The 15087-nt window shown below is 48.7% G+C and overlaps 3 protein-coding genes across 3 annotated transcripts in view; 2 read left to right on the top strand and 1 right to left on the bottom strand.

The window, feature by feature from the left end:
- Nucleotides 1-44: 44 nt before the first annotated feature.
- ZMYND12 (zinc finger MYND-type containing 12) lies at nucleotides 45-12107 on the bottom strand (the record flags this gene model as incomplete). The annotated part of the gene is made up of 8 exons (XM_042794223.1): nucleotides 45-182; nucleotides 1281-1426; nucleotides 2409-2529; nucleotides 3397-3519; nucleotides 4850-5019; nucleotides 6005-6176; nucleotides 10731-10872; nucleotides 12019-12107. Coding segments are annotated over 8 exons (1083 nt in total), but the record flags the coding sequence as incomplete, so codon positions are not given.
- An 89-nt stretch (nucleotides 12108-12196) lies between these two features.
- PPCS (phosphopantothenoylcysteine synthetase) lies at nucleotides 12197-14803 on the top strand. The gene is made up of 3 exons (XM_042794222.1): nucleotides 12197-12677; nucleotides 13074-13177; nucleotides 14150-14803. Exons 1-3 carry the CDS (start codon nucleotides 12197-12199, stop codon nucleotides 14471-14473), a joined length of 909 nt encoding a protein of 302 aa, XP_042650156.1. The 3' UTR covers nucleotides 14474-14803.
- Nucleotides 14804-14995: 192 nt separating this feature from the next.
- CCDC30 (coiled-coil domain containing 30) overlaps nucleotides 14996-15087 on the top strand; it is a 38477-nt gene continuing 38385 nt past the window's right edge. Inside the window, exon 1 of the mRNA XM_042794406.1 lies at nucleotides 14996-15059. The gene's annotated coding sequence lies outside the window, so the exon portion shown is untranslated. The remainder of the gene's footprint in view (nucleotides 15060-15087) is intronic.

Below are 15087 nucleotides of genomic sequence, written 5' to 3'. Positions count from 1 at the left end.
TTTCAGCAACCTGGTTAAACAGACAACCTAGCCAAACACCTGGCTCTGGCAGAAAGAGTTCTTTATTTTGTGTAGGAAGGCTTGGAGTTAATTAACTCTAACAAATGACCAATGGCTTCTAGAGACTCTTGTTGGGGCAGTTGTTTCACCAGGTCGAAGGCTTTCATCCCCACCTCATGAGCCTGGAACAAAACCGAAAAGGCAAAGTAATTGTCAGGAATTTGGCTTTTCTCAAGGGGTAGTTAAAATACCTGTGGAGGCTCACTGGAGTGGCTGCACTGGAGCAGATCCAGGCTCCAGCCACGCAGCGCCTGCTTCAGAGGGTGACCTGTACAAGCTGCTTTACAGGAGAGAGTAAAGCTGCCAACAGATATCATATTTAGGATCCAGTGGTGCAGACAGAAGAGATTACTAACGCCAGCCCCCTGTGGTGGAGATCATTACCTCTCATCTCATACAGCAAAAAGCTATTTCAGGAAAAAAAACAGCTTTATTGACTCACTCTGAACTAAATCCCTCATTTCCCTTGGTAGCTCTTCCAGGGATTAGACACTGTCACAATTATAATGCTTTGCCTTTTTTCTAATTTGAATTTGTTTCTTTGTGTCTTCCAAACACTGACTCACATCATTACAGCTTTCTCTGACACAATGAAGAGACCATTAGTAATCCGTATTTTCACCTTCCAAAACACAGGCAGAAGAAACTCAGGCTTTTGAGTGCTTAGCTCAGACAAAGAGGCCTGATTTCCAGATGGTTACTGCTCAGCTCTTCCTCAAAATCAGTAACTGCTAAGGCAGAGACTCGGACACTCTGAAGTTAGCAGTTGCAGCTGAAATTTTTAGCTGTAAAAATACAGGGGTGCAAATTCAAAACTGAATTCTAGGGTCCAATAGAGTGAGTGTACCTTAATATAATGGTAATTACATGGAGTCTGGCTCCAGGAGAGACGTGGGCAAGGCCCTGATATCTAAATGCAGCCCGTGACAGGCAGCTACTCTGCCGGGATATCCCACATAAAGGATGAACCCAGAAAATGTGGGTAACTACCGGATCCACTGTGGATGGCTTGGCAGGGGCCAAAACAGATCCAGGGGGCTCTGTGAGCCTTGACAGAGTGCAGATCGCAAGCCGGCTTCACGCAGACGCGGAGGAGGCCTCGCCCTCGGTCCTCCCGCCCTGCAAGGCTGTTGTTGTGGGCTTGGGTGAAGACAGGCCACTGGCTTCGTGGGAGGGGGCGAGCACTGAGACAGAGTTAGCCAACCTGCCCGGAAACTTACCTTTGCTAAATCCGACACCAGGTAATAAAGCATGGCAAGAGCATGCAAAACCCTGGCAGTTTCCCTGGGTTGTTGCTTTGCCGCCTGCTCTCTGATATCCAATATTGCATTCAGTACTCGGGCTGCTTCTGCTTGCTGGGCTTCAGCTGCATCGAGAATGAAATGATCTTGTTGGAAGTATGTATGCAGGCAAGATAATATATTCAAAACTGTCCAATTATCTCTTCTAGACATCAAAGCATTTCTACTACAAGCATCAACGCGGTATCCCAGCTCCATGCAAATTCCATGCCCATTAACAGATATCTTTTCATCCAGTCAGTAATTGTGTTGATTAGCCTTTAGTAAGGATGTGGAGTCATAACAGCTGCATGAAAAGAGTAACTTTCAGACTCCTGTCATAACCGAAGATGGTATTGTATAGCCCTGTCCTGGTGTGATTCCTACTGGATGGAGACAGTGCCAGGTAAAGGGATTTACAGAAACATTTTTAATTTCTGACAATATTCTTATTAGCATGATGGTAAAAAGAAGGCAACGACCAGAGTCTAGTCTGACTTCAGTGGATCACAGGCAGTACCATGCACGCGAGCATATTTCCTAATGCTTTGTGCACCTTTATGTCTCAGTGAGAGATTCCCCAGCTTCTCCCCTGAGAGTATTCTCCAGATTAATTCATCCAATTATCAGTACATGCTATTTTATCGCGTCCTACTGCTCCAGACGACAGAGTTGTAAACCAGCCTAAGTGAGATGAAATGTCGCTTTCACATAATTAAATGGAGACAAAGTAGCTGCAGAGAAATTAGAACGTTGACGTGGAATCGAATCCTGGAAGGCAAAATCTTGTACTGTTAAAGTCACTGCCAAGGGCGCTGTGAAAAGGAGTAGGTAAACAAAAAGGGCAAAGTTGTGTTTCCACTTGAACACCTTCATTTCTAAAGCAGCCTCATTTGTTTCATCCAGTGCAACCCGCTGAGCATCAATATCAGAAATACCCGTGATTCCGATTAAATTTGGTCAATGGAAATGCTGTGCAAAACCTGACATCACAAACATGAACAGCGGGATGCATGGATTTTTTAAAATCCCTCCTTCCAAACGGTTCTGAGCAACAGTGGTGCTTACTCATCGAGCGTTCGCTGACTTCCTTGTCCTCGGTGAACGGAGACATTTCCGGTTGTGACTTGACAATTTGCTCCTGTGCTTGAACTGACTTCACAAGAAAGGCATGCCAGGTGTCGGTTACCTATCAGGAAGCAAATGAATTATTTCGCTTGTATGAATACGTGGTATTTAGCAACCAATTTTTTGTATAAACAATGTGTCCTGCAATGCACGTCGCTACCACAATAACCGGAGTGCCTGCTGGTTAGTGAGCTGGCTGCTGCCAAGCTGGGTGTTTCACGTAGAGATCAGACCGCTCTTCTCCCGGTGGCAGCCTTAGTTGGAAGCTCACTTCTCCATCTGACTATTAATTTTCGTCAGACTTGAACAAATCTAACTAAGCTGTTAAGCAAAACCAAATTGGATTGAAGTTTGCGAGGGGAATGGAGGCAGAAGGCCCAGCTGCCAAAGCCTTCTTTCCACAGAAAATAAAGCTAAACAAACGGAAGCTCACTTTGTACAGTTATTAGAGCAATTAGATAATTATTAATTCCCTTGCTTGATTGTTCTGTTCCGACAATCTTTTGTTAGTGTGACTCTTCATTGATTCTCAGCATAAATTTTATGTAGCTTGTTTGTATCCCACTGCTGCTCAGCAACTCTTCCCTGGCCCTGGAAACTCTTTGGCAACTCTCTCTACTCGTGGGACTCTTTTTAACCTCTGGTGCAGGGTATTTGGTAGCAAAGCTATTTTTTAACAAGGTTTGGCTGCCCAAATCGAAGACAATTTGAATAACAGTTTTTAACCAAGTACCTGATTAATGTCTCCTGGTTTAAACTCAAGAAATATTGAAGTAAGAAGGTTTCTGAGATTGATCCTAAAATGACAATGCTGGCACTTGATATGCTCGCTGTCATATTAAAGGCAGTCAGAAACAGGAAAACCATTGGAAAGATCACAGAAAAAAACCTGAGAAATATATAGACAATGACCTTTGGTTTCACCAACCTCAGCATAGAGTGAGTTTGCTACGTCCATTTTGTTCTGGCGAAAGAAAATATTAGCCATGTGGAAATACCCTCCAGAGGTCTCAATAGATTTTAGTCCAAACATAGAACTAGCAAGGTAAATCTGAAATTATTATAAAAAAAAAAAAAAAAGAAGTTTAACATTCATATCAAACCAGGGAAATTTTCCATTATGGATTAATAATATTGCGAGTATTCCCTTTTTTTTTCCTGTATAACTATATGTTAGTTATACCTGATTACGACTGTAAAACGTGGTACTAAAAAAGCTGTATTTTGTGTTTCATGCAGAAGAATGCAATGCCCTCAGATCCCCTGCTCGCTAGGCCAGAGGATCCCTGACCCCAGCGTGTTACCCCACAGAAGCAAGGGACAGGGCTCCCACACGTCCTCCTCTCACTGACTGTCCCACGCCTTCAGAGGCACAACCTGCCGCCACTTTTCGGCTCCCCAGCCCTGCCCGCGGCGCCCGTTTCTCCCCCCGAAGCCCCAGGCCGAGCCAGGGGAGGGGGCAGGCAGTGGTGCATTCCAGCTATTCTGAGCTGGCGTGTGACTCTCAGCAGATCTGACACGCAGCCAAAGTTCAGGCAGGTCTTGGGCTGCTCTGACACAGGCCAGCGACTTGCTCATAGCAAAAAACTATTACCTGACGCCCTTTCAGGAACCAGATTTAGGGTACCTAAAAAACCAGTATCACAGCAGGGAATCTCCCAAAAGCTTTACAGACTAAACAAAGACAGGGCTGTATATATTATAATACAAAGGATCTAATTCTCCTCAGCCATATGCCATCATTTACGCCCACACAAAGCTACTATCAAATTTAACAGTAGCGGGTATTCGTCACTCTGCACTGGATAAATTTAGTCTACATGGGACATAAATAGGGTGTTGCAGAGTCCATCTGCCTTTGGGGGGTCAAATGACAGGCAAAGCATCCTCAGGAACACAGCTGGCAGTAGCTGCTTCAAATCTGACAAACTGCTGTCGTGGCTGCAAAGACTGAATCGGGAAAAACTCTATTGAACCAGACATTTAAATAGTTAAATAAGGCACTCATTAAATAAGGGCTGACAGAGAACTGTTGTCTAACAGCAAAATATTGAGAAAAATGACAGACAAAATATAAACTAACTTATCTGTGGAATAAAAGGCAACTATACCAGTTTGGGGTAAGAATGCCTGTTCATCTCAGGACCATAACCAAGCTGATAGAGCAATTTATAAACAGATGCAGTACAGACAAGGTATATGTCACTTCAAGGTAAAACACAATTTTGGCCAACATATGGATACACAGGTGTCTTGGAATATCTACCCCCTCGGTACTCAAAGTCAGGATTACAAATCTGCCTGCTGGGATTTTCGTATCGATCTGCAAGTGTTAGAGAAGGAAGAGAAATTGAAGCGTTTCTGTGTTTGAGTTGGCTTACATCATTTGCCAGGTGATATAAAGCCTGTTCAAAGTTTCCTTCAGCGGCACAGAAAAGCCCCAGACTACGATGTAATTTATGCTGAACAGCAACACTGCAGTCTGGAGTTTTGTGGACAATCCACTGGGCTTGGGAGAGATACTTAGATGCCTGTGGAAGATGGCCAACACCTGAAATGACACATAGAAATAAGCAGCATAAAGAGCATTTTTTTAATTTAGAAATGTAGAGAATACTGCCTGCCACCCCTTTGCAGTAGTTTGATATGGAGACCTAGTCTGTGGATTCCCTGCATTCTCTCCCACGTGCTCCTTACTCGAGCAGGTGTTCAAAATCTAATTTACAGACAGGCTGAGTGTCTAGAGCTACAAGAGAAGCCAGAGACTGTGTCCTGCATTCCATATCCCTGAAACGCGTTCACAACAGGTTAGCTACAGGCAGCCACCAATGACTTGTGTATTATCACACTAGAATTACTCATGGGAATTTTTTTCCCTTCTCTTGCCACGCCATTTACGACAATCCTTGAGCTAGCTCAATTCTGCCAGCAGAGCATTGTGTGTACTCCTTTAATGGCAATGATTTACAGCGATTTTTCCACCCTTTACGTCTCCAGCCGAGGAGAGCACTTCTCCACATGCAGAGACCTAATTTGACATCTTTTATAAAGAATACAGTCAATGAGAAAAATCTCCGCTTCAGGCAGAGTGTGCTTTTGTGAATGAACTGAACGGAGGCATTCCTCTGATGCAACGGCCTCCGAAATGTTTGCTGGTTCCCTGAGATAAGAGAGCAACCAACCACCCTCGGGAATTTAATGCTGTTGAGAGTCATACGAAGCCACAGAGGTAAAGAATAGATTTTCATACTGCTTCTCTTGTGGGAATCGGTAGAGATGGAGAAAACATTTAATTTGCTTTCATTGATCTCTCATCACTGAGTGATTCTTTTCCACAGCCCCACAGAAAAGGGGGGGGGGGGGTGTGCAACTTCTCAAATCTCTCCGAAATGCCCTTGAGGCAGGGCAGGCTACGGACATGGCACAATATTGAAATGCAGAGCTGGTCCTTCCCTGATAAATGGTAAAAGGAAACCAGAAACCTGACCCAAGGGAGGTCTTGCCCTTGCCAACCTTCCTATTTAGACAATACTTACCAGTGGAGGCCTCCGCCAAGAGGAGATAAGCAGGCACCAACTGCACAGAATGTGAGCCGTACACTTCAGTACTGAAACGCAGTGCATGAAAAGCTGCAGGTATCGCTTCTTTATGCTTTCCATCCAAAACAAACTCCTGGGCTGTGCTGTACGCGAGCTCGATGATGTACCTCTGCAGGGAAACAGTAACGGGACAGAGGGAGCAGAGGAGGAGAAATAAAACACACGGTCTCTTTTACATTCAAGTTTGCAAGCTGTAAAACAGTGATTGCAATGTCCTTTGTATCTGTAATTAATGGATGGAAATTAAAGCTGTCATATTAGAGCCTGGCTTTCATTCCTACTTCTAGCAGGAACAGCTTTGGACATCCTCTTAGGTCATGTGGTGTCTTATGAGACGAAGAATCCTTTACGCCTACAAGAATACGGCTGCAGCAATAAAAGCTGTGAAGCACAGAAAATGATCATCACAAGACCATAGAAAAGATTAGACAAAGGGGCTACGGCGGGGTTTTGCTGACGGTAATAACGGTGACTCATAGCAGGCAGCGGAGCGTATGGTTTGCCAAGCTGGTGCCAGCATGGCACGCCTCCAGCTGCAGGAGACGCAGCCTAGAAGCGAGGAGAGAGCTCCTCACATGGTGCTGTGTGGGTGCTTCCTCCCACCCTCTCCTGGCCAGTTTTTGGGTGTGCAGTCTGGGAAGCTGGTTAAAAGCAGAATACCCTAATGCACTGCATGACGCTTCTGTATATCCACCACCCGAACCGGGTTTGGTGGTCAAGCAGCTTCTGCAGCATTTGTTTGTTGTCAGGATCCATAACGCTTCCCTGTATGTATAGTTGCTCCCTGACTTTTGCTACTCCTATCAGTCCACACCACATTTGGTATTTCCACCCTTTGCAGCATATGATCTATTCACCAGCTCCATAAACGTATCTCCCTTTGAACGCCGGTCCATTGCCAAGAGCTCTACAGCAACTGTAGATGCTGTGCCCTTACAATGTCCTGAGGGATGCCCCTGAAAAAGAGCCAGGATGCTTATTTATCTATTTCTCTTTGCTTTCAGTGTAACTGTTGCCAACTCCCAACACTTTTGCATCGGCTTTTCACACAAGTGGTGCAGCGGGAAAGCTGCCTGGAAAGAAATCGTGTTCCTGGTGTGCCGAGCAGTGCTGCCATGGTGAGGCAGCAAGGCACTCGCTGTTCTCTTGCTAGGAGGCACGGGCAGGCCTGTGCAGTGAGTGTCGGCAGAAAATACCATTTTACCACTTTATTGCCTTCTGTTTCCCAGCTGTGGCTGAGCAGAGGGCAGAAAAAACAAATCCCAGTGCTTTTGGAGGCCAGGCTTTAAGTGCTTAGAGAGAGTCATGCCAAGGGTGAAGGAACAGCTCAGGGACAGGGAACCTCAAGGACTGCCTGGGAGTGATTCCTGGAGATCCTGGCTGAGATAAAGGGACAAGCTTTCGGGATAAATGAGAGCTTTGAAGAACACACCCCAGAGCGATAGCACCCCGCTACAGCAAGGAGAGCCAAGAGATAGAAAACACAGTGATCATCCCATCTCCAGCCCCTGAGCTACCAGCATATAGAGTGAAAGAAGACCAAAACCAAGCCGTGCTGGGGGAGCACGTGGTGCCCAGGAGAAAGTCAGCACATGCTCAGGGCAAGGAACAATAAAAGCTCTTATTTCTCAGGCTGCCTTTTCTGTCCATGCCACTCTTTCTGTTGCAACTGGCACCGGCTTTGGTGCGTGGGTATCAAGCAGATTGTCATCTAGGGAGGTGCTGGAGATTGGGATCATTCTTTTTTACTCATTGTCAATAGGATTGTTGCTGATTCCCATGATGTAAGATATCTTAAACCATCTGCAGTGAGGACAAGCTAAAGGTTAGACTCTTGCACAGCTCCCAGGAGGAAAAGAAAAGGCAGGAGACAACAGAAGCCCTGCAGCACTGAATATTTAAGACTTGAAGTTACAAGCCTTGGGGGGATCGTTAGCTTTGGCCCTGCACTGTTTTTATCTTGCCCGTAGCCCCACGCCCCCGGACCTGCACACTTTGGGCTCTTTTCATGTGTGCTGTAATTAGAGAGGTTTCTCTGAAGATGCCCCCACACAGTTTTCCCCTAGTTTCTGATCTGAGGAGGCTGAGGACCCCAGCTCTGCTCCAGGTGGGTGCAGCAGGCTGGGAACACACTTGGGGTCTGGTGCCACATTCACCTACTCACTCACAGGCACCAAAAACGATGGCACGCTTGAAGAAACTATGATTTAAAGAAGAAGGCAGGCTTCCAGTCAGTTTGAGTTGAAACCTGTAGTCGGCGGGGCTAGCATGGGTGCTGTAGCTGGCTGAGGCGTGGATCTTTTCCCGTACCCAGGGGCTGTGGTAAGCTGACATCACGCAGGCAGGTGAGGCTATTCTACAAACAGAAACTTGGAGTTTTGTCAGTTTGGAGGTACTGTCTGCAGGCACCCCCCCGGCTATGTTGACAAAAGCAGATTTCTATCAACAAAGCTTTGGAGTACAGACGAGGTATGAAACTCATAACCTCCTGGCACTCAGCTTCATGCACTTTCCCTTAAGCCAAAGGGCATTTTGATGTGCACAAGCTTTCCTGTGTCCTGACTGAGGCCCGAGCTGTGTGTTTTCTAAACAAACACCATGCAGGAGTTGGTGAAGTACAGCAGAAATGTCCAAAAAATAATAAATCTATGGGCAGGCTTTGAGCAGAAGTTTTTTTTTCTCTGATCATCCTGAGACTATGTAGCTTTTCCCTGAGCTCCAAAGGCCTTCTTTAAAGCATTTTTGTTGGTTCTGCGAACAGGAAGATGATGAAGCCGCCAAGATGGGGCAGTAAATAATCTCACCCTCTCCCTACTGCTTCTCCAATGCTTGTCAGTCACTCTAGGTCCAACGCTGTTTACCCTATGCCTTGCTGTACATAAAGACAGACTTGATTCGTGGGCTAGCAGCTGCAGCCTTGCTGTGAAAGCAAGCAGGTACCTAACAAGATGTTTCCGCTTTTTCACTCCTTTCTTAGGAGAGAAGGATGACAAAGTGTCCCAGCACATACCGTTCCCAGAATCTATTTTATTTAAATAGCCTGGAGACAAAGGTCAAAGAACAAATGTAATAGAGTTGTTAACGAACCTATAAAAATCTCTACTTTGAAAAAAAAAATTGGAGTCTGCTCTCTATGACTTTTCCCGTGAAGTCATTGCAAGCCTCGGCTCAAGTTGCAGGTTTGCAGTTGCGGCCTGTGAACCTGGGTGTGCACTCCAATCAACAGGAGTGACTCTCCCCTCCCCACCAGCCCCGTCTTCCTGCTGTCTTCCCCTGGAACCTAATAAAACCAAATCATCAGCTTCCAGCTAATCAAGGAGTACTTCCTTGATCTGGTGATCACATGGTCTTTTGTAACGTATATAGCATAACTTCAGCAGTGATAAATTCAATGATGTAATAGCAGATGCTTTCAACATCAGGTGAAGTTTCCTGAAAAAGCTTTAAGCAGCTAACGATGCAAAAAACCTGCCACCCCTCCACGTAAGACCAGTTTTAACTTCACGTTTTATGCAGGCTTTATAAAAGATCAACTTAAACGTAACCTGGAACAAAGGAGCTTTTGCATTTTTTCTGATGCTTCTGGGACGTACTGTTCTAACACATCTTCTTTGGACTTTGGTCAACAGTCTTGCCAATGATTTTCATACAGATGGGATTTTCAAAACCAAGCTGGGTTGCCAATGCCCAGTTTCTACAAAGCCTAAAGGAATCTGCTACCAAAAGCCTGTCACAAGCTTTCACCAAGAAGGATTTTTGTCTGTGCCGGCTCCACCCCTTTTAGACTTTCTCCTTCTGGATGCTCCCAAGAAAGATGGCAGCAACAAGCCTGTCGCCAAAGCACTAGCACCTGGCCTAGAAACAACCTTAAAAATAATACATGGTGTAAAATCCAGAAGATTAATGATGTTCCTCTCAGTGGCACCGTTTGATTGTTACCAGCTCACTTTCAGCTGTTCTGTTGTCCTATTATTCTGTGATTAGGAGTTATGCAACGATAGAGGGATAATTTGTTTTTATGGGTAAGATTTTAAGTAGCAGGGTGCGTGGGTTATTTTTTTTTATTAACATTGTGGAAAAGCAGATCCTGCCACCCCATAAACAACAACAACAACAAAAAAAAAGAGTTGAAAACCACTCAGGCTGGAAAGGAGCTGCACATCTGCACCACCCACGAGGCCAAAAAGCAGAGATAAAAGACCATACTTAGTGGGAAAGGGCGTTTAAACTTGGCCAGGTAAACAAAGGGAGGGGACTTTATTTCTTTGCCCCCCTGCTTTGAGAAAGGGGAATCCCTCTCATCAGCAAGGGGTGAGGACAGCCTGTAAGAAAAAAACCTCAGCTGGATCTCAGACCAACCTGAGAGATGGACTAGGTACCCGTCAAGGTGGGAGATGCAGGATTGCCACTGCCTGAGGAAGCTCAGGACTTTGAGTAAGGACTGTGAGAAAGGCAAGATGCTTGTAGAACTGGAGAGAGGATGCTCCCACTCCCCTTATTATAGAGTTTTTGTTTAAAAAAACCCCTAAAGCTCTGCAACTAAGCACCGATCAACCAGCGAGGTGCCCTCCCAACACTACATACATCAAAGTATAGGAAGAAGAGATCTAATTGAATTTCACTGGCAGCACTTTGAAGTGGTATTTGTTTTTCTTGTACATACCTGCCTTTTCATCAGCTGTTCCATGTCATGTTTTCTTTCTTCTTCAGAAAGGAGAAATGGGAGGGATGTACGGATTGGAATCAGCAGCTGGCATATTCGCTTGTGGATACTAACCCAGTCAGCCTTTTGATGATCTACATCGCTAACAAAATAAGGGGAGAATGATATTTTTGTTTGCTTGTAAATGATGTAAGGAAAGATTATTGCCTGTTGTGTCTTCTGGACTTTTACCACAGGAATGACGCACAAGAGCCACCAGCCCTTAGTCTGCTCACAGAGCACCTAATATATACTTGATATTCCCGAACGGGAACATAGCGCTGTCCAGCCAAGCCACCGTGATTCTGTATGTTAAAACCTTATTTAAATCACTCACAAAGCTCCCGACACAGTCTGGATTGAGCAAATGCCTGTCATTCAGCACTGCAGTACAGAAAAAAACCCCAAAGCCAAACAAATCCCGAGTCATTGTGAAACCAGTAAAATGTATGGTTAAGCTATGACTTCACTGAGGCCCCTGTGTAAGTGAAGATGTTTGGGTAAACATCCAGAAGGCTCCCTGCATGGCTCTCTATTTGATGTGGGCACCGTTGGAAGCGAGGAGGATCATTCCGGCTGAGTGGCTGCCGAGCGTGCCCGCTCCAGTTCCGCTATGCTGCCTGCTGAGCTCTGTCCTGGGCCTTCTCCCTGTCTCCCTATCTCCATCCCAGGTCTCGTTCCTGCCTCCTCAGCCTCATCCCTGCCTGCTGAACATCATCCCGGGCCTCATCCCTGCCACCTGGGGTTCAGCCTAGGCTTCACCTTTGTGTCCCAAGCCTTGTCCTGGGGCTTGTCCCTGTGTCCTGAGCCTCATCCCGGGACTAGTCCCTGCGTCTTGCCCAGTCCCAAGCCTGTTCCTGCCTCCTGGGCCTCCTCCCTGCCCCTAGTCCCAGGCCACGTCTCAGGTTTTGTCCCTGTTGCCCACCTTTTACCCGGGGCTTGCCCCTGTGTCTCATTCTAAGCCTTCTCCCTGTGCCCTGAGCCCCGTCCTGGGCCTGTTCTTGCCTCTTGCGCCCCATCCTGGGCCTTCTCCCTGTGCCCTGACCCTTCCTCCCTGCCTCCTGTCCTGTCCCAGCCTTGCTCCCGCCTCCCGGGCCTAATCTCAGCCTCTCGCCCGCCCCCCCCCCGCCTCCTGGGCCTACCCCCGAGGCCTCCTCCCGGCGCCCGGCCTCCCCGTCCCAACCTCCCGGGCTTTCCCCGCCAGCCGACGGCCCAGGCCCGTCCCGGAGCCAGCCGGCGGGGCTCTCACCAGTAGTATGCGCGGCGGCAGCGGCGGCAGCGGCGGCGGGCCGCGGCCCCGCACAGCTCGCAGCGGCGGGACGGCTCCAGCGCGTCCCGGCGTTACCACGGCGACGCTTCCGGGTCGGGGCGTGGGGGGGGAGAAGGGGGCGTGTCTTCCGGCGGAAGGGGCGTGGCCGGGAGGGGCCATGGCGGCGGGCGGCGCGGACGAGGCGGCGGCGGAGGCGCGCGTGCGGGCCTGGGCGGCGGGGCAGGCGGCGCGCGGGCGGCGCGTGGCGCTGGTGACGTCGGGCGGGACGCAGGTGCCGCTGGAGGCGCGCGCCGTCCGCTTCCTGGAGAACTTCAGCAGCGGGCGGCGCGGCGCCGCCTCGGCCGAGCGGCTGGTGGGCGCCGGCTACGGCGTCTGCTTCCTGCACCGCGCCCGCTCCGCCTTCCCCTGGGCCAGGGCCCTCCCGCCGCCCGGGCCCGCCCTCCTCGACGCCCTCCGCCTCACCCCCGGGCCGCCCCCCGGCGTGGCCGCCGACCCCGCCGCCCTCCCCGCCTTGCTGCCCGCCCTCCGCGACTACCGCCGCGCCACCGAGGCGGGAGCGCTGCTGGCCATCGAGTTCACCGGGCTGGCGGAGTACCTGGCGCTGCTGCGAGCCGCCGCCCGCGCCCTGGCGCCTTTCGGTACGGAGCGGGGGGGGGGGGGGGGCGCCGGGCGCCGCGCTGAGGGGACGGGGGGGGGGGGGGGGGGGCGCCGGGCGCCGCGCTGAGGGGACGGGGGGGGTGGGGGGGGCGCCGGGCGCCGCGCTGAGGGGACAGGGGGGCCGGCGTGGGGGTCAGGAGCATCCCCGGGAGCCGTCGGGGCTCGGTGTGAGGGCATGAGGCGGTGGCAGCATCTCTTGAGTGGGGGCAGCGCTGCCCCGCTCAGAACGGTGCCGGTGGGTGATGGGGGGCGTCTCTGAGGGGGGGCTCAGCGCTCCCCTAGTCGGTGTGTGGGGGGGGCAGCCCGGGGCGGGAGGGCCGTGCCGGCTCCGAATGGGCCAGAGATCCGTGGGTGACTGCGGTTGTTGTTTCTCGCAGGCTCCAGCGTCATGTTTTACCTGGCAGCCGCCGTGTCGGATTTCTACATCCCCACCTCGGAGATGCCCGAGCACAAGATCCAGTCCTCGGAGGGGCCCCTGCAGGTGAGGCACCCCCGGGCATGGCCCCCCCCTCTTCTGTCCTGCCGGGGTTGCGGCTGCCTGGGGCCTGGCTGCGAATAAAACCTGGGAAAGGTTACAAAGCAATGGCTGGCTGGCCAGAAAGTTGTCACTGGGAACGGGAGGGTGAATTTCCATGGAAGCAGAATCCCGTGGAAATATCCCTTTAAAGCTGTACGTGCTCACAACGTGGAGATCAGTAGATGGTGAGTCTCAGCTAAAGAACGGTTGCTGCTGCATTATTTATGTTGCCTTCTTCCTGCTTAACGCTGACAACAGCCCAGAGGTGTGGCACATGTCTCGTGCTCAGGCCCCTTTCAGCTACGGGAGCAGGTGGATCTAGAGCTCTGTACAGCAAATACCAAAGTTCTTTAGTTTAATTAGCTTCTAATAAGTTGCTGGGCTTTGTTCTTTATCGTTAGCATAAGAAGGATGAGACCTAGCCTGATTCCCAGTGACAGACCTAGAGTTGAGGAAGCTGGACAGCACGGACTCCTGCTTTTTTCCCCCCATAATTCGGCGTATTTAGCTTCATGTGCCCTAAAGAGTTGATAGAAAGAAGGGTTAGGATTTGATGAGCTGCCTGGATTTTGGAGAGCTGAAAACTCAGATTTCTGCAGTTGCAATTCTTTTTTAATCTTCCTTTGCTTATGTTTATATTTCCAGAGAGTAGGTTTTAGCACTTAAATAGCAAAATGTTTATGCAGTTACTGTGGGTCTGCTTCATCACTTAAGAACACCCTGCTTATTGGTAATACCAGACTGATAATTTAATTTAATTTTACAGTGACGTTTTAACCTTGTTTGGTGAGATCTGACCAAATACTGCCTTGGACAATTTCCCAGTGTAAATATAACATGAACTGCAGCTGTGATTTCCCTAGTACCCCATCTCTTATTAAAACACGTTGTAGTGAGAAAACTGAAACTTTTTTCTACTGTCTTTCTCCGATGTAGATCACAATGAAGATGGTGCCAAAAATGCTGTCCCCTCTCGTCAAAGAATGGGCCCCAGAGGCATTTGTTATTTCCTTTAAACTGGAGACGGATCCCTTGATCTTAATCGATAAATCACGGCAGGCTCTGGAGAAATATCGTCACCAGGTGGTGGTAGCAAATATCCTGGAGTCGCGGAGAACCTCTGTTATTATTGTAACCAAAGACTCACAGACTCCGTTATCTCTTTCTGATGAGGAGATAGCACAAGGCATGGAAATAGAGGAAAAGATAGTGAGCTATCTTCAGGGCCAGCATACTGCATTTATAGAGAAGAAAGTCTGAGGACCGGCTCTGAATGAAGCAAGTGAAGTTGTACTAGAAAGGGAGAGGAACTGGAGCAATTCTGTCGCAGGTAAATAAAACAATCCTCAGTGAAACACTGTGGGGAAGGCTGCCGTCCAAAACAGTGTAACTTTCTACGGCTTGGTAATGATTATTGTTGCTTGCTTTGAAAAAGAAAAATACACTGAAGTGAAAACATTCCAAAGGATGACATTTATTCTGGTGTCTAAAGCAGGAAAGGATGTATTGCTTAATTTCTGTCCCATGGGCTGGGAGAACCCAGAGGTGGAGAAATGGTATATATGTCTGTATATAAAAGATTTTATTGAATCTGCCTCTTCAGAGTTTCTTTTTGAATTGTTGGATGGAAGGAGTGGCACTTTGCAGAAAGAAAGCTGTTTTTAAAACTGAAGTGGAGCGACAGAGCTGGGAATTGTCTGGTATTGAAAGTGGACAGTGAAACAACCGTGGCAAAAGATGGAGAATGAGGTGGTGACAACTTTGGAGAGAGCATCTGTTGCCTTGGGAGTGACCCAGTGGACCTGTGCTTCAAGAACTCTACTGAGAAACACAGTTCAAAAAATAGGTACTGTAGCAGTGTCCCTGAAGCAGCT

The sequence above is a fragment of the Tyto alba genome, unplaced genomic scaffold (genome assembly GCF_018691265.1).
Source record: "Tyto alba isolate M040663 unplaced genomic scaffold, T.alba_DEE_v4.0 Super-Scaffold_20000042, whole genome shotgun sequence".
NCBI lineage: Eukaryota > Metazoa > Chordata > Aves > Strigiformes > Tytonidae > Tyto > Tyto alba.
This window is presented reverse-complemented; position numbering and strand designations above follow the sequence as displayed.